At 50.7% G+C, this 27,649-nt stretch overlaps 1 protein-coding gene across 2 annotated transcripts; it reads right to left on the bottom strand.

Annotated features, from left to right (window-relative positions):
- Positions 1-7,314: 7,314 nt before the first annotated feature.
- Positions 7,315-26,194, bottom strand: LOC116990227 (zinc finger protein 239-like). Of its 2 annotated transcripts, none has more exons than XM_033047774.1 (2): positions 26,183-26,194; positions 7,315-8,582 (listed from the first exon to the last, which is right to left on the bottom strand). In XM_033047774.1, the coding sequence occupies exon 2, from the start codon at positions 8,451-8,453 to the stop codon at positions 7,479-7,481; it is 975 nt and encodes a 324-aa protein (XP_032903665.1). In that variant the 5' UTR covers positions 8,454-8,582; positions 26,183-26,194; the 3' UTR covers positions 7,315-7,478. The 2 variants fall into 2 exon arrangements, with proteins under 2 accessions (XP_032903665.1, XP_032903663.1); XM_033047772.1 differs by lacking the exon at positions 26,183-26,194 and adding an exon at positions 19,153-19,238.
- Between the last annotated feature and the right edge of the window lie 1,455 nt (positions 26,195-27,649).

Genomic DNA, 27,649 nt, shown 5'->3' with positions numbered 1-27,649 from the left:
ACACTTAGGCTATTTAAAAATGTTAATCTATTCTTAAGAAATGGATAGATGTTTAGTTCTAGTAGTTGAATTTTGTAATTAGCTACAATTAGGTAACTAACTGATTATATGCTTTAATTTCAAGTCATCTTAGTAAGATTGTTTCATATTTGTTTCAGAATGCTTCAATCTATAATAACTGAAACTTTCTTTCAGTTCTCTTAATTTTTAATAAAGTTGTAGGCTTTTGACTGTCCTCGATCACAGGTTTTGTGTTCAGTCAATGGAAAAGTAATAGTGAACAAGATGCTGATTTCCGAATATGAAAATGGCCTTAACTTTTTTTAATACTGAAGATATGAAAGTGAATTATGAGTCAAATTAAAATTCGTTTTATGCTTTATCGAATGGGATAAATTACAGACTTGAATTTTAAATCGCAAAATTTTGTAACTGTATTAATGTACACTGAAAACTGTAAAATTTTGTAAACTGTATTACACTCGCTCCCGGGCCCCACAACTGTATTACACTCGCTCCCGGGCACCACAACTGTATTACACTCGCTCCCGGGCCCCACAACTGTATTACACTCGCTCCCGGGCGGATAAACTGTATTACACTCGCTCCCGGGCCCCACAATTGTATTACACTCGCTCCGGGGCCCCACAACTGTATTACACTCGCTCCCGGGCGGATAAACTGTATTACACTCGCTCCCGGGCCCCACAATTGTATTACACTCGCTCCCGGGCCCCACAACTGTATTACACTCGCGCCCGGGCCCTACAACTGTATTACACTCGCTCCCGGGCCCCACAACTGTATTACACTCGCTCCCGGGCCCCACAATTGTATTACACTCGCTCCCGGGCCCCACAACTGTATTACACTCGCTCCCAGGCCCCACAACTGTATTACACGCGCTCCCGGGCCCCGCAACTGTATTACACTCGCTCCCGGGCCCCACAACTGTATTACACTCGCTCCCGGGCCCCACAACTGTATTACATTCGCTCCCGGGCGGATAAACTGTATTACACTCGCTCCCGGGCCCCATAATTGTATTACACTCGCTCCCGGGCCCCACAACTGTATTACACTCGCTCCCGGCCCAACAATTTTGTAAACTGTATTACACTCGCACCCGGGCACCACAATTGCATTACACTCGCTTCCGGGCGGATAAACTGTATTGCACTCGCTCCCGGGCGGATAAACTGTATTGCACTCGCTCCCGGGCGGATAAACTGTATTACACTCGCTCCCGGGCTCCACAACTGCATTACACTCGCTCCCGGGCCCCACAACTGTATTACACTCGCTCCCGGGCCCCACAACTGTATTACCCTCGCTCCCGGACCCCACAACAGTATTACACTCGCTCCCGGGCGGATAAACTGTATTACACTCGCTCCCGGGCGGATAAACTGTATTACACTCGCTCCCGGCCCCACAACTGTAATACACTAGTTCCCGGGCCCCACAACTGTATTACACTCTCTCCCGGGCCCCACAACTGTATTACACTCGCTCCCGGGCGGATAAACTGTATTACACTCGCTCCCGGCCCCACAACTGTAATACACTCGTTCCCGGGCCCCACAACTGTATTACACTCGCTCCCGGGCCCCACAATTGTATTACACTCGCTCACGGGCCCCACAACTGTATTACACTCGCTCCCGGCCCAACAACTGTATTACACTCGTTCCCGAGCCCCACAACTGTATTACACTCGTTCCCGAGCCCCACAATTGTATTACACTCGCTCCCGGCCCCACAATTGTATTACAATCGCTCCTGGGCCCCACTATTGTATTACACTCGCTCCCGGGCGGATACACTGTATTACACTCGCTCCCGGGTCCCACAACTGTATTACACTCGCTCCCGGGCCCCGCAATTGTATTACACTCGCTCCCGGGCGGATAAACTGCAGCTTTCGACGCCCGTTAACCTCCCGCATCCGACTTTCTCCCCGACCCCCCCCCCTCTCTCCGCATCCCTCTGTCTCCCTCCCCCCACTCTCTCTCCCTCTCTGTCTCTTCCCCTCCCTCTCTCTCCCCCCTCTCTTTCTCCCCCCCTCAATCCCCCACTCTTGGTTCCCCCACATCCTCCTCCCCCCCCCCGCTCTGTCTCCCTCCCCCCCTCCCTCTCTGTCTCTTCCCCCCCTCTCTCCCCCCTCCCTTCCTACTTGGACAGCATGCAAACAAAATATTGTCACTGTTTCTCAGTACATGTGACAATAATAAGTGTGGGCACAGTAGTGCAGCTGGTAGAACCGCTGGCTCACAGCGCCGAGCCTCTGGTTCGTTTCTAACCACGGCCACTGTTTGTGTGGAGTTTGCATGTTTTTCTTATGATAGCGTGTGTTTCCTCCCACATCCCTATGGCATGCTGGCATAACATCAATTGCCCTCTGTAAATGTGCTACTAATATGCAAAACGCCAGATAACATAAAACTAGTGTGAGCGGGTGATCGATTGATGAGTGGCATGGACTCGCTGGGCCGAAGGGCCTGTTTGCATACTGTGCCTCTGAACTCTGAATGCTGAAGCTAAAGTGTGAGAATAAGTCGCGTTTTATGTCGCAACGGTGTATTCTGTCAACAGGTGTTGACATTGTGTCCATCCAGAATCAAGAAGAGAATGCACCCGTGGGATTGAACAGTGGGAGAGGGACAATTGTTGTGAGTTAGCGCATTGTTTGGATGCCGCAGGGAATAAGTTACAGCAACAGCCTGGGGACCATTGTCAGGGCAAGTCGAGGATCACAGCCGGGTCTCCCTCCCTCCGTGCAGGGAGCGGGTAGATCCGGCTCGTGGCCTGACAGCAACCCGCTGATCGGAGCGCCTCGTCTCCGTCATGTGGTCTGCCTTACAGCAGAGTGGGGTGGGGACAGCTATGGTTGGAGGAAAACAGACAACACTTGATAATTCCATTATTTTGATTCATCACAGCCCCTCCAATGTCTCCGATGACGGAGCTCCTGGAAAGGTGTGATGATTCACAGCTGCTGCATTTGTCAAATCATTATCGCCAGAGGCTGGAAGAGGCGATTCAAGAGGCGGTGGAGAATGTCGTCTTCGTTCTAGCACACAAGAGATATTTCAGTGAGCAAGAGTACAAGGTAGGGAGAGGAATGGATGAGTGGGTAACTTCAGCCGATACACAAATGTTTTCATGCACAAATATTGTGCGCCAAATGGTTAATTCTTGTGCTGTACCACTTGTAATGAGTCGAGTCGTATGCATGTCAAGGTACAACACATGTTTATTAAAGTCCACTCACTCACAGCATTCATCTGCATGGTGTTACAGTAACTAGCAGCTACTCACACTAATTACCAATAAACGTAATATTACATAGTGTCCAAGCAAAGATACTATAAACATACTATAAACATAGTAAACACAAACTGTTCCCCCGCAACGCTGATTACACTGCGAGAGGCATAACTGAAGTCGGGCTCACTGAAATGGCGGAAGTTGCGCTCCGTTGCGTACTACACGTCAGTACATTGGAATTTGCAGGAGTGGTCTATTTGCTCCACTCTAGTATCTTTGCTAATTACTTAAGCAGACTTCTGATAATATAAACCGCATAGTAGGCCAAGCTTCTACCAACAAGCATTACAAGTAGTTAGTAAGAAGTAAGCAATCTACACTTCTCTCTATAATTACAGCGCAGTCACAAAGAATATCCCGTACAGTGGTGGCGAGTTTCACAAACATGCCATTATATTCAGGATGTGGGACAATACACTGACACAACCCAAAGTGTTTCAATGATTCACATCGCTAGTAAATCTTCAAAACACTGGCGACACAATAGTTATCTACACATTTTACATTTTTGGCATAATTAATATGTGATCAACTTCCCTTTGCACTCTTACATCCTTGCTTTCCACCAGGTGGACAAAAATGCTGGAGAAACTCAGCGGGTGAGGCAGCATCTATGGAGTGAAGGAAATAGGTGACGTTTCGGGTCGAGACCTTTCGTCCGACTGATGTGAGGGTGGGTTGGGAGGGGAGCGGGAAGAAGAAAGGAAGAAGCGGAGACTCAGAGGCTGAGGGAGAGTTGGGAAGGGGAGGAGAAAGCAGGGACAACCTGACATTGGAGAAATCAATGTTCATACCGCTGGGGTGTAAACTGCCCAAGCGGAATATGAGGTGCTGCTCCTCCAATTTTCGGTAGGCCTCACTCTGGCCATGGAGGAGGCCCAGGACAGAAAGGTTGGATTGAGAATGGGAGGGGGAGTTGAAGTGCTGAGCCACTGGGAGATCAGGTTGGTTATTGCGAACCGAGGGGATGTGTTGGGGGAAACGATCGCCAAGCCTACACTTGTTCTCACCGATGTAGAGCAGCTGACATCTAGAGCAGCGGATGCAATAGATGAGGTTGGAGGAGGTGCAGGCGAACCTCTGCCTCACCTGGAAAGACTGCTTGGGTCCTTGAATGGAGTCAAGGGGGGGGGGGTGGTAAAGCTACAAGTGTAGCATTTCCTGCGGTTGCAAGGGAAAGTGCCCGGGGAGGGGGTGGTTTGGGTGGGAAGGGAAGAATTGACCAGGGAGTTACGGAGGGAGCAGTCTCTGCCGAAAGCCGAAAGGGGAGGAGATGGGAAGATGTGGCCAGCGATGGGATCCCGTTGGAGGTGGCGAAAATGACGGAGGATTATCTGTTGTATGTGATGGCTGGTAGGGTGGGAGATGCGGACAAGGGGTCTCTGCCCTTGTTGCGATTGGGGGGATGGGGAGTGAGAGCGGAACCACGGGATATAGAAGAGGCCCTGGTGAGGGCCTCATCTGTAGTAGAAGAGCGGAACCCCCGTTCCCTGAAGAATGAGGACATCTCCGATGCCCGTTCTGGAATCCACCAGTCATTTTTAATCTTCTCTGCCAAATGGATACAGTTGTCACCATCAACCCGCAGCAAGAGTGGGGGCCGCTGATGATAAAGTCACATCTGGGATCCTGCAGGTCCCCGCTGCAATGGAGGGATATCAAGAGACAGAGAGAGAAATAGAGATAGAAAGAGCCAGAGAGAGATCAAGAGAGAGAGCGAGATAGAGAGAGAAATAGGGAGATATCAAGAGGGACAGAGAGAGAAATTGAGATAGAAAGAGATAGAGATCAAGAGACAGAGATATATATATAGAGAGGGAGATAGAGAGAGAAATAGAGAGAGAGATTGAGAGCGAGATAGAGAGATTTTAAGGGGAGCTGGTCGGTGATTGGATGCGATCCCCTTGACAACAGCGTAAAGGGTGGGAGGCGCGAGGAGTCGGTGACAGGATTGGAACTTGGGGGAGAGAGAAAGATGAATGATGGAGAGTGAAGAATAATACGGAGGGGAAGGATTTCTCTCTCTCTCTCCCCGTTCCACTTTCCACGGGGCCGCCTCCTCCTCCTCTCCCCGCCCGCCCGCCCGCCCGCTCACCGTCCAGTGCGGCTCGGGCTCGGCTCCATCTGGGCCCAGACCCGGTCTCCGGCCTCGTCGCTCCCGCTGGCGTTGGTTGATGCTCGCTCCGGCCCAGGCTGCCATCCCCTCACTCCTCCCTCCCTCCTCCTGCTCCTTCACTCTCCTCGTCCCTCCTTCCCTCCACCCCACACTTGTTCACTCCCTCCACTCCCACTGCGTTCCCTCATCCCCTGCTCCTCTCTATCCCTGCTCCCTCCATCCCTTCACTCCCTCCCTCCTCTATAGCCTTATTTCCTCCTTCCCCCCATTCTAGCCCTCATCTCTCCACTCCCCCTACCCCACATATTCCTTCACTCACTCCCCCTCTATCCCTCCCCCCACCCCCACACATTCCCTCACACACTCCCCCTCTCTAGCCCTCCCCCTACCCCCACGCATTCCCCTCACCCCCTTCAACGTCTCACTCTCTGCTTCAGTTTGCAGAGTTTGTATATTTTATCTCAAAAATAAGGTGGGGAGGGGAGAAGTGAGGGGGGAAAGGGGGAGGGGAGAAGTGAGGGGGAAAAGGGGAGAGGAGAAATGAGGGAGAAAGGGGGAGGGGAGAAGTGAGGGGGGATAGGGGGAAGGGGAGAAGTGAGGGGGAAAGGGGAGGGGAGGTGAGGGGGAAAAGTGAGTGGGGAAAGGGGGAGAAGTGAGGGGGAAAGGGGGAGGGGAGAAGTGAGGGGGGAAAGGGGGAGGGGAGAAGTGAGCGGGGAAAGGGGGTGGGGAGAAGTGAGGGGGAAAGGGGGAGAGAGAGGAGGGGAGACAGAGGAGGAGATGAGAGAGGGGAGGGGGGAGAGTGGAGGGGGAAGAGAGAGGAGGCGGGAGGGTGGGTAGGCTGGGGGAGAGATGGGGAGAAGAGATGCCAGGGGAAGAGAGCCCCAACTCGCAGGCACGTCTAGAGAGGGAGAGGGAGGGGGCAGAGAGAGAGAAAAAGAGGGGCAGAGACAGAGAGAGGGGAGAAAGAGAGCGGGGAAGAGGGGGTCATTAGTGCGTTGTTTTTTCAAGATGTGACAACACACAAACAAATAAATTAACACACACACACAGATCCAAGATCAGAGTTTTATAATTATGGAGCTGGATAGATACAGATATAGAGGAAAAGCTTAACAAGTTCAAATTTATTGCCACATGCACCAATTAAGGTACAGTGATATTTGAGTTCTCATACATCCATACTAAGTAAAAAGCAACAAGACACACAGCCACATAAAATAAAAATGTAACAGAAACACCCACCACAGCGGAATCCACATTCCTCACTGTGATGGAAGGTAATAAAGTTCAATCACCTTCCTCGTTTGTTCACCCGTGGTCTGTTTCTGGTTGAGACCATTCCTCAGAAGTGATAGGTGGATATAGGTGAGGGAGACACAAGAAACTGCAGATACTGGAATCTTGCAGAGAACACAATTTAGTTAGATGCACAGAATCTCTTGCCCAGAGTGGGGGAATCGAGGACCACAGGACATGGGTTCAAGGTGAAGGGGAAATGATTTAATAGGAGTCTGAGGGGTAACTTTTTAACAGAGGGTGGTGGGTGTACGGAACGAGCTGACGGGAGAGGGAGTTAAGGCTGGGACTATCCCAACATTTAAGAAACTGTTATAGACAGGTACATAGTTAGGCCAAGTTTGGAGGGATATGGACCAAATGCAGGCAGGTGGGACTATTGTAGCCGGGACATGTTGGTTGGTGTGGGCAAGTTGGGCCGAAGGTCCTGTTTCCACACTGTATCTCTCTATGTCTATAACACAAATAGCTGGAGTAACTCAGCGGGTCAGGCAGCATCTGTGGAGAACATGGATAGGTAATGTTTCACACAGTGCTGGAGTAACTCAGCGGGTCAGGCAGCATCTGTGGAGGACATGGATAGGTGACGTTTCGCACAGTGCTTGAGTAACTCAGCGGGTCAGGCAGCATCTGTGGAGAACATGGATAGGTGCAACCCTTGGCACACTCAGCGCACACAAAGGGTCCCTCTCCGGTGTGTATCCACTGGTGCTCCCGCCGCCCCCATGTTCTCTTGTCACAGTGGGAGCAGCTGCTTGCCGACGTGGGCCCGCCGGTGCTGTCGCAACCCCCGCGAGCTGTCAAACGACTCACCACAGTACGGGCAGTCGTAGGGCGGGCCACTGGTGTGCACATGCTGGTGAGACAGGGCGTGGGAGGCCATGGCAAAGTGCTCTCCACACACTGGGCTGGGGACAGGGCGGCTGCCGGCGTGCACCCGCTGGTGGGACAGCAGACTGGTGGAGCAGATGAAGACCTTGCCGCACTGGACGCAGGAGTAGGGACGCTCGCCGGTGTGGGTGCGCTGGTGCTTCAGCATGTAGTCGGAGCGGGTGAAACACTTGCCGCATTGGGCACAGGTGTAGGGGCGCTCGCCGGTGTGGGTGCGCTGGTGCTCCAGCAGCCTGCTGGAGTGGGTGAAGCCCTTGCCGCACTGGGCACAGGTGAAGGGGCGCTCACCGGTGTGGGAGCGCTGGTGCATCAGCAGGTTGGAGGAGCTGGTGAAGTCCTTGCCGCACTGGACGCAGGTGTAGGGACGCTCGCCGGTGTGGGTGCGCTGGTGCCTCAGCAGGCCGCTGTACTGGGTGAAGCTCTTGCCGCAGTCGCTGCAGGTGTAGGGCCGCTCCCTGATGTGCACGCGCCTGTGCACCTTCAGGTGGTTGGACGACTTGAAGCCTTTGCCGCAGTCAGGGCAGGTGAAGGGCCGCTCACTGCTGTGCACCCGCTGGTGCTCCCGCAGATTCGCCAACTGGGTAAAGCTCTTGCCGCAGGTGGAGCATTCATAGGGCCTCTCGCCCGTGTGCACCCGCTGGTGTCTATTCAGGCCCTTTGCCGTCATGAAGTTCTTGCCGCACTCCAAGCAGTCGAAGGGACGTTCTCCCGTGTGTACCCGCCGGTGGGTTTCCAGCTCGCTCGGGTACTGCCAGGCCTTGCCACATACGTTGCACTCATAACGCTTCTCCTTGTTGTGCCCCGTCATGTGGTCCTCCATCGAAGCTCAGGCCCTCGAAGCACAGCCCGCACACCAAGCAGATGGGGGGGCGGCTCACCGGCACCCTGGTCGCCCTCAATGGCCGCTCACATCCCTGGTCTCTCTGTCCACAGCAACGGCTCCTAAACCCTGCAGGAGGGGAACACAGAGGGTCAACAAGCTGGCAAACAGGACATTAATAATGCGCGAACATTACTAGTGCTGGAAGTGGGGGTGTGAGGGGAGGGCAGGGAGGTGCGATGAGAGGGGGAGGGGAGCAGGGATGAAGGAGGCAGTGCTGCAGTCAGAGGACTAGAGACGGTGGATCGCAGCCGGCCGCCACCAGGGAGGGGGTGAAGGGGGATGGAGAGGAGGGGGATGGAGAGGAGGGGGTGCAGGGGGATGGGGTGGAGGGGGTGAGGGGGAAAGGAGTGGAGAAGTGGTGAGGAGTCAAGTGGGGAAGGGGAATGAGGACAGTGGAAGTGAGGGGAAGGGAAGAGAGGAGAGTGAGGGGAAAGGGGACTGGAAGAGGGGTGGGTTAGGGGGAGAAGGGAGGGAGTGGGGTGAGGACCCTGCCCCGTGATGCACCTCCGCCCTGCCCTGTGACGTTTCACCGCCCTGCCCCGTGAGGCATCCCCGCCCCGCCCTGTGACGTATACCCGCCCCGCCCTGTGACGTATACCCGCCCTGCCCTGTGACGTATCACCGCCCTGCGCCGTGACGTACCCCTGCCCCACATACGCACGACCGGCACCATGAGGTCACGGTGGGACAGCCGGCACCGCCCCGCCAGCGTTTGTGGGGAACGTGGATCGGTTTCTCCGTGGCCTCCCGCCGCCAGGTTGGCGCTGCAGCCAGAGGACCAGAGGGCGCCCAGACTCACTCACTGACATCCCCCTCCGCCCGCACGTCTCGGGCTCCAGCCGCAGGATCGGCCTCAGAGAGGGAGGAACGGGTGGGGAAAGGATGTGGGGCCGAGCGGCGGCGGGGCTGTTCCCGCCTCTTCGTCTCACGTCACAAAGGACCAGGTCCCACCCCCTCCTTGCGACCAACCAATCAGAGCCGCGTCCCCGCCCATTGGACGGACAGCGCCCTCTGCCAACTGGAGCTGCCCACCCCGCCCTAGCAACGGTTGCCATGGCGTGGCCCGCGGCTCCTACACCACGTGGGGGGGGAGGGGAAACAATCGTAGCAGCTGCAGAGGCTGCAAACCTGAGATAAAAATGCTGCAGTAACTCAGCGGGATGGGCAGCATCTCTGGAGAGAAGGAATGTGTAACGTTACGAGGTCGCGACCCTTCCTCAGACTGAGAGTCGCAGGAGAGATATAGACGGTGGTGTGGAGTGAAAAGCTTTTCCATAGAAACATAGACAATGGATGCAGGAGTCGGCCATTCAGCGCTTCGAGCCAGCACCCCCATTCAATATGATCATGGCTGATCATCCACAAACCGTATCCCGTTCCTGCCTTCTCCCCATATCCCCTGATTCCGCTATCTTTAGGAGCTCTATCTAGCTCTCTCTTGAAAGTATCCAGAGAACCGGCCTCCTCCTGAGGCAGATAATTCCACAGACTAGCAACCGCATTGCGTAAAAAGGTGTTTCCGCGTCTCCGTTCTAAATGGCTTGCCCCTTATTCTTAAACTATGGCCCCTGGTTCTGAACTCCCCCAACATCGGAAACATGTTTCCTGCCTCTAGCAAAGTGTGTCCAGGTTCAACTCCTGAAGGACCGTGTTGGGGCATTGGAGAAGCCGCTGGATGACCTCAGGATCATCCGGGAAAATCCTGGACAGGACCTACAGTAAGTTCGTTACACCGAAGATACCTGAAGAGACAAGGGACAGATCTTCGAGTCAAAAGGCGACGCTGAGGCATAACCGAAGAGACAGATGTCAGGCAGAGCCGTGGTAGTCGGGGACAGACAGGGGTTTCTGCGGCAACAGGTGGGAGTCAAGGATGGTGTGTTGCCCCCCTGGTGCCAGGATCCAGGACGTCACGGACCGATTGCAGAGCATCCTCAAGGGTGAAGGTGAGCAGCCGGAAGTGGTAATGCATGTCGGCACATATGACGTCGGGGGCCGTTACAGAGGGAGGAGTGACCTTCGTGTGGTGAGTTAAAAACCCATCGCGGGGCTTGTTTCAACAGAGGCCCGGGAGCCGTTACAGAGGGAGGAGCGACCAAAATCTGTAACGTTCCATTCGCAGATCACACTTCAAATTAAGGGGGCTGGTGGAAGCCTCTGATTGGTCGAACGGACTAGAGGAAGCAGCTGATTGTATCCCGGGTAAGGCTTTATTGTATTGGGATAAGGGGGAGAATGAGGGCCAGGGCAGTTTACTGTTCTGGATGTCAGATGTGGGAGGTCATGGAGTCTGAGTGCCCTCCAGACGTCCACATCTGCGCCAGGTGCGTCGAGATGGGGCTCCTAAGGGACCGTGTTAGGAACCTGGAACAGCAACTCGATGACCTCTGTCTGCTCAGGGAGAGCGAGGAGGTCATAGAAAGGAGTTACAGGGATGTGGTCACTCCAAGACCACGGGAGACAGAAAACTGGGTCACAGTTAGGAAGGGCAACGGGCAGAGGCAGGGACTGGTGAGTACCCCGGTGGCTGTACACCTTGAAAATAAGTACTCATGTTTGAGTAAGGGTGGGGGAGACAGCCTACCTGGGGGCAGCGACAGCGGCCGGGCCTCTGGCACAAAGACCGGTCCTGTTGCTCAGAAGGGTAAGGAAAAGAAGAGGAGGGCAATTGTAATAGGGGACTCTATAGTCAGGGGGTCGGATAGGCGATTCGGTGGACGCAGACAGGAGACCCGGATGGTAGTTTGCCTCCCTGGTGCCAGGGTCAAGGATGTGTCTGAACGGGTCCAAGAAATCCTGAAATGGGAGGGAGAGGAGCCTGAGGTTGTGGTACATATAGGTACCAATGACATAGGTAAAAAAAGAGAAGAGGTCCTGAAAGAAGAATTTAGGGAGTTAGGTAGAGAGTTAAGGAGAAGGACTGCAAAGGTGACAATCTCAGGATTACTGCCTGTGCCACGCGACAGTGAGAGTAGGAATGGAGCGAGGTGGAGGATAAATGAGTGGATGAGGGACTGGTGCAGTGGGTATGGATTCAAGTTTCTGGATCATTGGGACCTCTTTTGGGGAAGGTGCGACCTGTACAGAAAGGACGGGTTGCACTTGAACTCGAGGGGGACCAATATCCTGGCGGGGAGATTTGCAAAGGCTACTGGGGAGACTTTAAACTAGTATGGTTGGGGGGAGGGACTCAAATTGGGAAAGCTAGCAGTCAGTGTGTGAGGCAGGAGGCAGAGAATGGTAGCACTCTGACCCAAAATGTTGGGGAGAGAGAAGAAAAAGACAATAAACAGAGAATAAGAGAGGGTGAGTTTCTTAAATGTGTATATTTTAATGCTAGGAGCATTGTAAGAAAGGTGGATGAACTTAGAGCCTGGATTGGCACCTGGAAGTATGATGTTGTGGCGATCAGTGAAACATGGTTGCAGGAGGGCTATGATTGGAAACTAAATATTCCAGGATTTCGTTGCTTCAGGTGTGATAGAATTGGAGGGGCAAGAGGTGGAGGTGTTGCATTGCTAATCAGGGAAGATATTACAGCAGTGCTTTGGCAGGATAGATTAGAGGGCTCGTCTAGGGAGGCTATTTGGGTGGAACTGAGAAATGGGAAAGGGGTAGCAACACTTATAGGGGTGTATTATAGACCGCCAAATGGGGAGAGAGAATTGGAAGAGCAAATATGTAAGGAGATTGCAGATATTAGTAGTAAGCACAAGGTAGTGATTGTGGGAGATTTCAATTTTCCACACATAGACTGGGAAACACATTCTGTAAATGGGCTGGATGGGTTGGAGTTTGTAAAATGTGTGCAGGATAGTTTTTTGCAGCAATACATAGAAGTACCTACTAGAGAAGGGGCGGTGCTGGACCTCCTGTTAGGAAATGAGACGGATCAGTGGGTTATATGGTTATATGGTTATATGGGAAGAACAGGAAAGACATTCTACAGCATGACTTCAGAGAACTCAGAAGGCGGCTGAAAATCAGGACCTCCAGGGTAGTTATCTCCAATTTACTTCCAGTTCCTTGTGCTGGTGAGGGAAGATAGAGGATCTCAATGTGTGGCTGAGGAGCTGGTGCAGGGAGCAGGGATTTAGATTATTAGACCACTGGGATCTGCTTTGGGGGAAGGGCGAATTGGGCAAAAAGGATGACTTGCACCTTAACAGGCAAAGGAACAACAATGGCAGGTATTTCTGGGAATAATACAGGAGGTGCAGGATTGGTTCATCAAAAAGAGGAAGAAAGATTCCAAGGGGAGTAAGGGGCGACCGTGGCTGACAAGGGCAGTCAGGGACAGCTTAAAAATAAAAGTACAACATAGCAAAGATGAGCGGAAAGCCAGACGATTGGGTAACTTTTAAAGAGCAACAGAAGATAACTAAAACGGCAATACGGGGAGAAAATATGAGGTACAAAGGCAAGCTGGCCAAGAATATAAAGGAAGATAGTAAAAGCTTCTTTTGTTATGTGAAGAGGAAAAAATTAGTTGCCCAAATTTGGACCCTTGAAGGCTGAAAAAAGTGAATTTATTATGGGGACCAAGGAAATGGCAGGCGAGTTGAACAAGTACTTTGGATTTGTCTTCACAATCTCCCAGATGTACTAATAGCCAGAGGATCTAGGGTGACGGAGGAACAGAAGGAAATTCACATTAGGCAAGAAATGGTGTTGGGTAGACTGATGGGACTGAAGGCTGATAAATCCCCAGGGTCTGATGGTCAACATCCCTTGGTACTTAAGAAAGGAGAAGTCAAGGGGGAGAGAGAGAGGTGGAGAGAGGGAGGGTGGACAGAGAGTTTATTGATTACCCCCCTTAGACGGGGGTTTATTGATTATGTACAGCAAGGGGGAAGATTGGGGGAGAGATGGAGATGGAAAGAGGGGAGAGGAGGAGTTTATTGATTACTAGACTAAGTGGGACCCGTTGGGTCCCAGCATCACATGGGAGGGCTGGTCACCCAACGCAATATTCCACCTCTCCACCAATTCCAATATTGGTGGCCAGTGGGGGGGGGGCTTTCTGGAGCGCTGGTATGGGTGTTGTGGGCTATTGGGACTAGTTTCCAGAGGGCTAGTATGGACATTGTGGGCCAAATGGATTCTTGGGCTGGCAGCACAGTCACTCAAGCCTGTTGTGCTGGCAGCTCACTCACTCACGGCCAGTGGGCTGGCAGTTTACTCATGGCTGTTCCTTGAAATTCCCCTTCAAGCAGGGTGCAAGGCCACTAAATCCAAGTGCAGTTTCATACCATTTCAAGCAGGATGCAAGGCCACTAAAGACAGCGAGTCGTGACCTCTCCCTCCTATATCTTGCAGAGACTGAGCCACACCCACACTTCTGGGTTTTATAGTCCCTCCACCCTCCCATCAGAAGGGGCGTGGCCTTCGTGGCGCGATTGACAGGAGAGAGAATCTCAATATTTTTTAAACACTAATAACCATTTTATTTTTCATGGATGGGAAAAATCCTGGGCACCTGATGAGCGGTGGGGGACTCTGAGTAAGATGGCCAAAATTCACAACCGTACGTGGTAGCGTTTTCTCTAAAATCAATATAAAGTGCAAACAGGAAATGGTCAAGATTAGAATTTTAATTATATAGAAGGCAAGACAACTTTAATTAGGCAAGGCAACTTTAATTAGGCAACGCAGCTTTAGCATATCCAAACCAAAGGCAACACAGCTTTAGCATCTCCAAACTATATTTTGAAACCACATTAAGGGCACTGACAGGTCAGTAAAACCACTCACAGTTTAGTAAACATGTGTTCAGTGTTATTCACAGATCAGACTGAGAGACATGACCCTCGCTTCCCCCCATCTTGCGGAGACTGACTGAGGCTCTCAACACTTCTGGGTTTTATAGTCTCTCCGGAAGGGACGTGGCCTTCAGGAGAGAGAATCTCAACATTTTTTAAACACTAATAACTCCTTTATTTTTCATCGATGGGAAAAATCCTCTTGTCCTGCGCAGCGGAGGGGGACTGAATTAGATGGCCAAAAATCACAGCCGTAAGTGGCAGCGTTTTTTCTAAAATCAATATACAGAACAGGAAGTGGCCAAGATCAGACTTTCAGTAATATATATTTACCTCATATATCCACTCAGACAGAGATTTATAACATTATTTACCCCAGTTTTTTATCACAGACCTGTAGTTTATGTGGAGATGTATCGATTATTTGCGGGTGGGGGGGGGGGGACAGACTCTGTGAGATGTTTATAATTTTATGTACCCCAGTTTTATCCCCAGACGTGTAGTTTATGTGGAGATTTACCTCAGTAAATAAGGAGATATTTATAATATTATTTACCCCTGGAGAAACTCAGCGGGTGAGGCAGCATCTGTGGAACGAAGGATACATTAAACTACTGTTGCTGGTGTCTCTGCCAAGACACCGCAGCAATTCTCTCTCACTCACTCCAACAAGAAGAGTTTCGCAACTTAAAAACAGCGCTGGCTACTGCACCAGCTACTGCACGCCTTAGTCCTCCCAGTCCAACTGGCCATTATTAAGTGCAATGCCCATACAAGTGGCCACACCAAAGTCTCCCGGGGGAATGCCCTCACTGACATTACTGCCCGCACAGCAGATTACGAATTCTGCACATTGGTCCCTACAGAACCAAAGATTCTAGTAGGCATAATGGCTCTGTCAGACAAGGGAATGTAAAGTTTATTAATGTAACGTTTTGCCATGGAAAAAGATCATTTGAAACAAGGGGACTGCGCCATTGACCCTTTGATGGGCCTCTGGCCCGTTCTTTTACACTATATACACTTCCTTACACATGCTGATAAGGAGGGAAAGGAGAGAGGGGGAGAGGGACTGTATTTTACTCTTGTGAGAATTTTATTGCTTTAAAGCGTGTGAACATCTGAGATTCAGCATATTGCGTGAGGTGTGGAAATTTGTGAGTGAATGTCACAGAAAAGAGGGTGTAGAGTGAGTGAGTTTAATGACTGTTACTTGTTTGTGGAACTGGGTGAATGTTGAATGGGTGAATGTTGATTTAATCCTATAATTCAGACCAAATAGGATGTCATTGAATGAGCTTGCTCATTTACGTGATAAATCTTTGTAGAGTCTCATGTGGTTTAACATAGAAACATAGAAAATAGGTGCAGGAGTAGGCCATTCAGCCCTTCGAGCCTGCACCACCATTCAATATGATCATGGCTGATCATCCAACTCAGTATCCCGTCGCTGCCTTCTCTCCATACCCCCTGATCCCTTTAGCCACAAGGGCCACATCTAACTCCCTCTTAAACATAGCCAATGAACTGGCCTCAACTACCTTCTGTGGCAGAGAATTCCACAGATTCACCACTCTGTTTAAAAGGTAGTGTCTCTCCGAAGTTGCAGTTGTGTGGGGGTGGAGCCGCACACAGTTATTTTCCTTTCCTTTGCTCTTTGGAAAAGCATTGGCGATCTATGTGGAAATTAACTGTTTATTCTCTATCTTCTCAACGTTTATTAAACAGCGGATATGGCTCAGCAAAGAGACTGTTCATTTTCTTTGCTGCGTGACCTGGCATTAGGATTTGTGACCTTGGTATTTGAAGTTAGATTTCTTCCTATTTCTTACCTTTTTAATTGAATTCAGGAGAGATCTGAATTGCACACTGGCCATGTGGGATTCAGATTGAGGTGTTGGATGAGAATTGGAAACGCCTTTATCTCAGAAAAATATATGTTAATTTGAAATTGTTTTTTTTCTTCATAATGACCTATTTTTTAAAGGGTCTGCCTTGTAACTAGTTAAAGAGTTTAAATAAAGCCTTGACTGAGATTGGACAGGACCTTAGTGATGAATTAATTACATATGCACAGCAATCAATTGAACCTTGTCCGTCTTACAGAAACCAATGAACCACAGAAACACTATCAACTAAACATAACAGTGAATCCTTACAACCAGGAGATCACAAACTGATAAGAAATTGGGATGGGAAGAAATTGGGAGAACGGTGGAAGGAGCCCTTGCAAGTACTACTGACTACACCTACAGCAGTGAAGGTGGAAAATAATCCTCGTTGGATACACCTAACCTATTGCAAAAGGATTGGAAACTGGAAAAAGGAAGTATGAACTTGGACGTTCACCTGCAAGACTGGAGGTTAAAGGAAGCCATACAAAACATTTTTAAAATGGCCAGTATTTACAGTATCTTGTTTAAACCTGCAATGAACCTACGCAAACACATTGCACGGAATAATATACGTGCCTCCCTGATCCCGGATACCAGGAACAAGTCTCCCCCTGGTTGAATAAACTTGAACCATTAACAGTGACCCCTTATTTGTTCTTTGAGGTCCCGGCATTAGGAATAATGGTCCACCTCTCTAAAAACCAAATGGATCGATTTGAGATGGGGGACACCTCTGAGTCACAATTAACTGGAGCTACTAGACCTCCAGCAACAGCGAAAGAAATAGGAAACATGATAAAATGGTGAAGGATAAACAGACTATTCATGTTTTCAAAGGTACACAAAATTGCTGGGGAAACTCAGCGGGTGCAGCAGCATCTATGGAGCGAAGGAAATAGGCGACGTTTCGGGCCGAAACCCTTCTTCAGACTGATGGGGGGTGGGGAAAGAAAGAAGGAAAAAGGGAGGAGGAGGAGGAGCCCGAGGGCGGGCGGATGGGAGGGTGGGAGGAGACAGCTAGAGGGTGAAGGAAGGGGAGGAGACAGCACAGGCTAGCCAAATTGGGGGAATTCAATGTTGATGCCATAAGGACGCAAGGACCCCAGACGGAATATGAGGTGCTGCTCCTCCAATTTCCGCTGTTGCTCACTCTGGCAATGGAGGAGACCCAGGACAGAGAGGTCGGATTGGGAATGGGAGGGGGAGTTGAAGTGCTGAGCCACCGGGAGGTCAGGTAGGTTATTGCGGACTGAGCGGAGGTGTTCGGTGAAACGGTCGCCCAACCTACGCTTGGTCTCACCGATGTAAATCAGCTGACATCTAGAGCACCGGATGCAGTAGATGAGGTTGGAGGAGATACAGGTGAACCTTTGTCGCACCTGGAACGACTGCTTGGGACCTTGAATGGAGTCGAGGGGGGAGGTGAAGGGACAGGTGTTGCATTTCTTGCGGTTGCAACGGAAAGTGCCCGGGGAGGGGGTGGTGCGGGAGGGAAGGGAAGAATTGACGAGGGAGTTGCGGAGGGAGCGGTCTTTGCGGAAGGCAGACATGGGGGGAGATGGGAAGATGTGGCGAGTGGTGGGGTCACGTTGGAGGTGGCGGAAATGGCGGAGGATTATGTGTTGTATTTGCCGGCTGGTGGGGTGAAAGGTGAGGACCAGAGGGACTCTGCCCTTGTTGCGTGTGCGGGGATGGGGAGAGAGAGCAGTGTTACGGGGTATGGATGAGACCCTGGTGTGAGCCTCATCTATGGTGGCGGAGGGGAATCCCCGTTCCCTGAAGAACGAGGACATTTCCGATGCCCTGGTATGAAATGTCTCATCCTGGGAACAGATGCGGCGTAGGCGGAGGAATTGGGAGTAGGGGATGGAGTCTTTACAGGGGGCAGGGTGGGAAGACGTGTAGTCCAGATAGCCATGTGAGTCAGTGGGTTAGTGTTTTTTTCAAGTTCATGTTTTCAAGTTGCCAATGACACAGATCACAAGGGTGAGAAAGGAATGGGACATTATTTTTGAAAAGCAACAGCCGCCTACGGAGGATCCACCAAGGTTACCAATGGCTCTGGTCCAAGTACCCTCTGAACTATGGGCAAAGCATAAGAACCATGTGGGATGAGTGCATTCAGCCCTTGAACATAAAGTGATTTTAAAAAAGGGTGCAGCCTTGCCATGTTTAAAACAATATTGACTGGCTGAAGAAGGAATAGCTATGGTCATAGTATCTTTATTACAACACGGAGTATTAGTGAAAAGCAAAGTCCTGTAATACTCCTATTCTGCCAATCCCGAAAGTGGGAAGACGTAATGAATGGTGTTATTCTTTAGTCTTGGTCTTTAACTAAGACTTGAGAGCTATTAAAAAATAGTGATCCCTATTGCTCCTTTAGTACCTGACACCAATATTATTCTGTAATTTATTCCGGCGGAAACCAACAACTTTACAGTAACTGACCTATGTTGAGCCTTTTTCTCCACACCCCTGCATAAAGACAGCCAGTTCCGGTTTGCTTTTATCTACAAAGATTAACAAGGAGGCACCTGTGCTATAATAAGACGAGAGTGTTGCGCCTATAATCCCTGATGAATCCACTAATATCACTGACCTTGCTACCAATATCTCCCAAGAAATTTAAAAGATCCGCACAGTTGGCAGTGACATGCATGGGTACAATGAAGGAAACGGGAGCTGCTGGCCATTCAGTTGGTTTGGTGGACTCTGGGGTACTGTGTTACATTATGGCTCTGATTATTAGGGTATAAATATATCTGTTTGAACATGTGGAGAAAGAGAGACTCTGTAGTCTGTGTTTTACATACTGTGAGAGTTGACCCCCACACCCACCTGGCAAAATAAAGACGTTACTGTATTACTAACATTTATGTTGTCATCTATTTGAAGCAAATTGAAACTTAACACTAGGACTCAGCACATGGGAGGGGCAAACACAGAAAGGGAGGGACATACCTTAAAACCCCTTACCGGCTAGAAGTAGATCTCTTTCCCTGCTGAAGCTACAGCGATAGCGAAGCTGGAAAATCGTTGCCCAGTCGGGAAGAGTTCGGCAAGGGGTCTCAGCAAGCTGGAAAAAAACAAAGACTTGGTGAGCACCTTGGTGTTTACCCTATATTGCATTATAGTTTACTACTAACTAAGCCAGAAATGAATAATAACATGTAGAGGGGAGTGGGGGTAGAGGGATTGTTTAGCAACAATAATAATGTGAATGGCGTTCAGCACAGGAATCAACCGAGGCCAAGAGATTCCTTTGCAGTCGCTGTTAGTGATTTATAAAATGGCCCAGACTCTGCACCATCTGAGGGTTCTGCAAGAGCGGAGCCTACCCCCTTCTGGTATCATGAAGCAGGCAAAGATATTAACACACTTTGTAAAACCGGCAAATCCCACCCAGGAAACATTACAAAAATTGGCCTCTAGTGCTGAAACCTGGGCAAAGCAAACACGACAAATTTTGATTGGACATTACCAAAACAGCCTGGAAAATCTGGATGAGTTGTACCTGGAGGGTGAACCAACTGATCGAGTGCAGGGGGCCGTCGCCAAAGCCTTAATCTGGAAGAAGAAACATTTGGGTGATAAATTAAAAATCAGAATGGAGGATCTTAGAGAAGGAGTTTCAAACCTGACCTCAGGGACTGGCTGGAACAGCAAAACAGCCAGCGGGAGCCCCTGTCCCACAGACGGGCCCCGTCTCAACGTCCAATGTGGCTGTGTACATCCCGCAAATAGTGAGAGAGGCAGACAGAGAGACAGACAGAGAGAGAGAGAGAGAGAGACAGACAGACAGACAGACAGACAGACAGACAGACAGACAGACAGACAGAGAGAGACAGAGAGACAGACAGACAGACAGACAGACAGACAGACAGAGAGGGAGAGAGAGAGACAGACAGAGAGGGAGAGAGAGAGACAGACAGAGAGAGAGCACATCTCAAAAATCTATATACAAGACATCCCAATAAATAAAATAAACTTAAATTATTCTCATATCAAAGAAAAACTCCAAACATTCGAAGCAGTAATTAAAGATTATCAAAAACCTGATTTCCCAATTACTTTGGAAGAATTGACCATAAAAATAAAATATCTTCACTCAAAGAAAGCCTGTGGTCCAGACAGCATTAAAAATGAAATGTTCAAGTACAGCACTCCAGAGATACAGGACATAGTGCTTAGGCTGCTCAACATCATACTACGTTCAGAGAGAGCGAGATAGAGAGAGAGAGAAAGAGAGAGAGAGAGATAGATAGAGAAATAGAGACAGGGATAGATAGAGAGAGATAGACAGACAGAGAGAGACAGGGATAGAGAGCGAGATAGAGAGATAGATAGAGAAAGAGAGAGAGATAGAGAGAGAGAGACAGACAGACAGGGATAGATAGAGAGATAGACAGACAGGGATAGATAGAGATAGAGATAGAGATAGAGAGATAGATAGAGACATAGAGACAGGGATAGATAGAGAGAGATAGACAGACAGAGAGAGACAGGGATAGAGAGAGAGAGAGCGAGATAGAGAGATAGATAGAGAAATAGACAGAGAGAGACAGACAGACAGAGAGAGACAGGGATAGAGAGAGAGAGAGAGCGAGATAGAGAGATAGATAGAGAAAGAGAGAGAGACAGATAGACAGACAGACAGATAGACACAGACAGGGATGGAGAGAGATTGTGTCCCGACTCCCCGCTCCCCCACAGCGGCGACAATGTCTCCTCCACCGCCCCGGCCGCCCGGCGCCGCCCATCATCCCCACCCGGGATTGGTGGTCGTGTTGCGGCGGCGGGTCCCGGCTCAGGCCCCGCCAACCCCAGCTCAGGCCCAGTGACTGTGTCCCGGGTGCGAGGCCACGGCCTGGACCCCCCCAGCCCCGCCCCCACCGGCCCCCAGCCCCGCCCCCACCGGCCCCCAGCCCCGCCCCCACCGGCCCCCAGCCCCGCCCCCACCGGCCCCCAGCCCCGCCCCCACCGGCCCCCAGCCCCGCCCCCACCGGCCCCCAGCCCCGCCCCCACCGGCCCCCAGCCCCGCCCCCACCGGCCCCCAGCCCCGCCCCCACCGGCCCCCAGCCCCGCCCCCACCGGCCCCCAGCCCCGCCCCCACCGGCCCCCACCCGCCCCCAGCCCCGCCCCCACCCGCCCTGATCCACCGGAAACCCGTCACTCACTCACTCACTCATGGCTCATCCCGCCCACGGCCCGGAAATGACCTCACGGCCCCGCTGCCCGTTGCCCCGCACAGACAGAGAGAGGGGCGTCAACCCGGAAATGACCTCGGGGCCCGTTGCTCCGCAGACAAAGAGAGCGGCGACAACCCGGAAATGACCTCACGGCCCCGCTGCCCGTTGCCCCGCAGACAAAGAGAGGGGCGTCAACCCGGAAATGACCTCACGGCCCCGCTGCCCGTTGCCCCGCAGACAGAGAGAGGGGCGTCAACCCGGAAATGACCTCACGGCCAAGATGGTTGAGCATCTTTGTCTGAAGACGGGTCTCGACCCGAAACGTCACCGATTTCCTTTGCTCCATAGATGTTGTTGTTGTTGTTGCTGTTGCTGCTGCATCCGCTGTTTCCCCAGCACTTGTGGCCACCATCGATGTTCTCTCTCTCTGTCTCTCTCTCTCTGTGTTCTCGATCCAGCAAAGGAGAGAGAGGGAGGGGAGAGGGAGGGAGGGAGAGAGGGGGAGACGGAGAGAAAGAGATATTTAATTTTATCTGTGTTTTGTTTCATTTTATCTGTTCAATTTCCCCTCAATTTCCTCCTCATTTCCCCAACATCCCCCCCCCCCCCCCCCCCGGATTTCTTCTTTTCCCCCTCAATCAGAGGAAGAGAGACATAGAGTAACAGAGAGAGGGAGACATAGAGGGGGAAGAGAGAAAGAGGAGAGTCATAGAGTAACAGAGAGAGAGAGACATAGAGGAAAAGAGAGAGAGGGAGATAATTTTTTCCCGTTCCTGCCTTCGTAACATAGACAACAGGTGCAGGAGTAGGCCATTCCCTCCTTCGAGCCAGCACCGCCATTCAATGTGATCATAGCTGATCATCCCCAATCAGTACCCCGTTCTTGCCTTCTCCCCATATGCCCTGACTCCGCTATCTTTAAGAGCCCTATCTAGCTCTCTCTTGAAAGTATCTAGGGAACCGGCCTCCACCGCCCTCTGAGGCAGAGAATCGCACAGATTCACAACTCTCTGGGTGGAAAGGTTTCTCCTCATCTCAGTCCCAAATGGCCACAGATTTACACAACTCTGGGTGGAAAAGTTTCTCCTTATCTCAGTCCCGAATGGCCACAGATTCACAACTTGCTGGGTGGAAAAGTTTCTCCTCATCTTAGTCCCAAATGGCCACAGATTTACACAACTCTCTGGGTGGGAAAATGAGGGGAATATTATGAGAAATGGGGGAAAGTGCTGGAATTGTGGAGAATGGAGGTGGGGAATGAGGGGGGAATGGGACAAGGAGAGGAAAATGAAGGGAACTTTGGTGAATTGAGGAGAGATTATGGGGAAAAAGTGAAACTGAGGGGAAGATATGGGGGGAAGCTAAAAGGACAATCGAAGAACAAAAATGAGGGAGACATCACGGGATAATGGGGAAAAACTTAAATTTGTGGTAAACTGAAAAAGTGGTGAGTTTTGAGAATTAGGGGGAAATGAGAGAATAACGTGGAGAAAATGGAGGGAAAAGAGGGAGAAATTAGCAAATATGGGAATGATGAGGAGAAATGGGAAGCGATAATAAAAAAGGGGGAATTAGGAGAAATTAATGGGGAAAATGATGAAATTAGGGAGGAATTGAGGAGAAATTGGGAAAATGTGGGGAGATGAGGAGTGAATGATGGGAGTTGAGGAGAAATGGGGGGAAATAGGAGCAAAATGAGGAGAAATTGCCGTCCAATCAGTAGCCCCCTTCCTCCCATGGCAACAGATGACGCTATTATGGGGGGGGCGGGGGCGCGGCGGCCAATCAGTCCTCTGCCGGCGTTTGCACTCAGTTTTATGCGCGGGCAGTTTTCCACAGATTGCCGGCCTCTGCATCGACGCTAAACCTCGGGGAGAGTTGCATTTACTCCCTCTGTTTGCATTAAACACTGCACTTCCCAGAGTTTGCATCGAGTTTGTAAATTTGGAGAAACGCCTGCTTTAGCGCCGGCAGTTTTCCACAGATTGCCGGTAAAACAGGCATCTGTGAAGCCCACTCAGCCATTTTGTGTGCTAGCCTGAAACAAAGCGCGTGATTGGCCAACTGGCAGACAAATCAATGTTAAACGTGCTTTGATTGGACTAAAAAATTCTCGAAATTTTTCCGGTATTTCTCTAATTTAATTAAAATGTGCAAGTCTTGTTCATGACGAGTTTCAGGGGTGATTTATATTCTTTTTTTTAACACAATATGTGAAAATGTCATGTAGTTTGGTGACTTGGGTCACGAAACTGCAGAATAAAGCTCCTCGGCCCACAGCCTACATTGACGACTGGATTGGTGCTACCATCCTGCACTCAAGATACACTTGGACCATGTCCTACATCTCCCTACCTTTTCTTAATCTCACCGTCTCCATCACAGGAGATAGACTATAAACTGACAATGACTCCCACAGCTATCTAGACTACATGTCTTACCACCCTGCTTCCTGTAAAGACTCTATCCCCTACTCCCAATTCCTCCGCCCACGCCGCATCTGAGCCCAAGATGGGGTGTTCCATACCAGGACATCCGAGATGTCCCCATTGATTAGAGACACCTCTCCTCGGTAACCCGCAGCTCCGCTCTTGCTCCCCTTCCCCCAGGTTGTGACAGGGACAGAGTCCCCCAGGTCGTCCAATACAGCAGATAATCCTCCGACATTTTCGCCACGTCCAACGGGATCCCACCACTAGCCACATCTTCCCAATTCCACCACTTTCCGTAGAGACCTCTGTTCCCTCTGTAACTCCCTGGTCAACTCGTCCCTTCCCAAACCTCCTCTTCTCCATGTACTTTCCCCTGCAACACCTGAGCAGGAGGTGAACCTATACTTCCCTCCTCTACAAGAGGAACTAACACACTGGACAAGATGGCGGCGCACACAGTTGCGGCAGCTCAATGTTCTTTCGGTCGGTGCTTCGTGCTTTTTGTGTACGTGTTGTTTTTTGTCCTGTGTACTTTCTGTCGGGCGAACAACGTATACGGCCAGCATGATCTCCTTAGGATTGGAGCTGGCCACGAGCGGAGTTTGTCCGTTCACACAAGGTCCCGGTGGACATAGCGAGGAGCCCCGGCTCTCCGTGGATCACCATCCCCGCGGGGAGGAGGCGAAGGCGGCGCAGAGAGAGAAAGCAAAAGCGAGGCTGCAGGGCCGGTGCGCTAGCCAGGCTACGGAGGCAGCCACTCAAACCACCGCTTCCCAGCCTGTTTCTCACCAACGCCAGATCCCTCGCTAACAAGATGGATGAACTGAGGCTACAGACTGCAGCTAACAGCGCCGTGAAGGACAGCAGCATTCTGTTGATCACGGAGACCTGGCTTCATTCATTCATTCCGGACTCTGCTATCGAGCTAGCAGGTTACACCGCACAGCGTCATGACAGGACAAGAGACTCCGGTAAGAGCAGAGGAGGAGGCTCTGTGTGTACGTGAACAACAACTTGTGTACTAACACAGTGATTGTAGACAGTCACTGCTCCCCGGACCTGGAGTATGTGACTGTTAAATGCAGGCCCATTTATCTCCCTAGAGAGTTTACTGTCGTCATGATAACTGCTGTATACATACCACCGGATGCTAATGCTAAATCGGCTATCGGACATTTGTATGGTAGCATTAGCAGCCAGCAGAGCACATATCCTGACGCTGTTCACATCATAGCAGGGGACTTTAATCACGCGGACTTGAAGGCAATGCTCCCCAAATTCTACCAGCATGTTAAATGTGCTACAAGAGGAGCTAACACACTGGACAATGTCTACTCCAACATCAAGCTGGGCTACAGGGCTAGACTATTACCACACCTGGGCCAGTCTGACCATATGTCCCTGCTTTTAATTCCTGCATATGCCCCCCTCAGGAAAACTGCTCCTACCATCACAAAGACCATCACAACTTGGCCTGATGGTGCCTCTCAGCAGCTGCAGGACTGCTTCGACAGGACCAACTGGGATGTGTTTGAACACCAGGACCTGGAGGTGTTCACAGACAGTGTACTATGTTACATTAAAAACTGCATGGACACTGTCACAGTGGACAAACGCATCCGGGTCTAGCCCAACCAGAAGCCCTGGATGACCTGGGAGGTCCAGCGGCTGTTAAAAGGCAGGAACACCGCTTTTAGGTCTGGCGATAGGGCTTTATACAGCACGGACCGAGCTAACCTGAAGAGAGGCATCAGAGAGGCCATATTAGACTACAGGAGGAGGATAGAGGACCACCTGGACAGTAATAACAGCAGGCAGGTGTGGCAGAGGATCCAGTATCTCACCAACTACAAGACCAACCTTGGAGCTGCTGAAGGTGACGTCTCGTTGGCAGAGGAGCTGAACCTCTTCTTTGCTCACTTTGAAGTGGAGGCACCAGAGACAGCCACATCACACCATATGGTCCACAGCAGCTTAACCCTCAAAATAGAGGAGCATGAGGTGAAGCGCACGCTGCGGGCCATCAATCCGAGGAAGGCTACTGGACCCGACAGCGTCTCTGGACGCGTGCTGAAGGACTGCGCAGACCAGCTGGCTGGAGTCTTTACGAGGATTTTCAACCAGTCTCTGGCACAATCCACTGTCCCACACTGTCTGAAGTCTTCCACCATAGACCCCTTGCCCAAAAAAACCCACCTTTCCAGCCTCAACGACTACCGGCCAGTCGCACTCACACCAGTGGTGATGAAGTGTTTTGAAAAACTGGTCCGGGGTCATATCACATCACTCCTGCCCCGAAGCTTTGACCCCCACCAGTTTGCGTACAGAGCGAGCAGATCCACAGAAGACGCTGTAGCCACAGCCCTCCATGCTGCACTGTCCCACCTGGAGCAGCCGGGGAGCTACGTGCGAATGCTCTTTGTGGACTACAGCTCTGCTTTTAACACCATTCTTCCCCACAAACTGGTGGACAAACTGGGGGACCTGGGACTTCCACACTCCACCTGCATGTGAATAAATAGCTTCCTGTCGGGTCGCAGCCAGAGAGTCTGAGTGGGCCATCACACATCCACGGCCCTCAGCCTCAGTACCGGCTCTCCACAGGGCTGCGTGCTGAGCCCCCTGCTTTACACCATCTATACATATGACTGCACCACAGTAACACCATTGCCAAATTCGCGGATGACACAACGGTGGTGGGGCTCATCTCTGGGGGGGATGAGTACGCCTACAGCGATGAGGTGGAGCAGCTGACAGTGTGGTGTGGAGAGAATAACCTGCTCCTCAACACCTCAAAGACAAAGGAGCTCATAATAGACTACAGGAAGAAGAAAACGGACATTACACCATTAATTATCAGAGGGGACTGTGTGGAGAAGGTGGCGGATTTCCGCTTCCTGGGAATCCACATTGAGGAGGACCTGACATGGAACGTGAACACCTCTGCGCTGCTGAAAAAGGTCTAGCAGAGACTGCACTTCCTGAAGGTGCTCAGGAAGAATAACATCACCCAGAGACTGCTGCTGTCCTTTTATCGGTGCTCCATAGAGAGCATCCTAACATACTGTGTATGCGTGTGGTACTCCAGCTGCACAGCGGCTAAGAGGAAAGCGCTCCAGAGGGCTATTGACAACACCCAGAGGATTGTCGGCTGCCCTCTCCTCACCTTGGAGGACCTACACAGTTCCCACTGTCTCAAGAAATCCCAGAACATTATAAAGGACATTTCCCACCCTGGACACTCCCTGTTTGAACTGTTGCCGTCAGACAGACGGTACAGATCAATGAGGACAAGGACAAACAGACTCAAAAACAGTTTTTATCCCACAGCAATAACTACACTTAATATAGCCACCAAATGAGCGCAGGTGCGCTACATACCAAAGGCAGTGTGCAATCGACAGAAGAATGTATAGTTGTGTGTTTATGCTTTTTTTTCAGCTTATTTACTTTAGTTGTTTATTTTAGATATTTCTCTTTTACATATTGTTAGCTTTGAGATAATGTGTGAATGGTGCACTGACTGGTTGGCATTTTTAATTTTGTTGTACATGTATTACATGTTATAATGACAAATAAAGAACCTTACTTACTCCGTCCAAATACCCCAACAACCTTTTCAGGTGAGGCAGAGGTTCACTTGCACCACCTCCAACCACATTTACTGTATCTGCTGTTCTAGGTGTACCTGTAATGTGCTCTCTGAAAGTGAAGGGGCCATTCATACATGAGCACATTCACATTTTCTGCAAGTCCATCCAGGTGTGGACTCTTATATATCAGCAAGACCGAGCGCAGGACTCCCGCTTTTGCATTATTATGGCTTCCTAGTATTATGGTTATAAATGTTTT

Source organism: Amblyraja radiata, chromosome 30 (genome assembly GCF_010909765.2).
Source record: "Amblyraja radiata isolate CabotCenter1 chromosome 30, sAmbRad1.1.pri, whole genome shotgun sequence".
NCBI lineage: Eukaryota > Metazoa > Chordata > Chondrichthyes > Rajiformes > Rajidae > Amblyraja > Amblyraja radiata.
The sequence above is the reverse complement of the archived record's forward strand: the minus strand, read 5'-3'. Positions and strand labels throughout refer to the sequence as shown.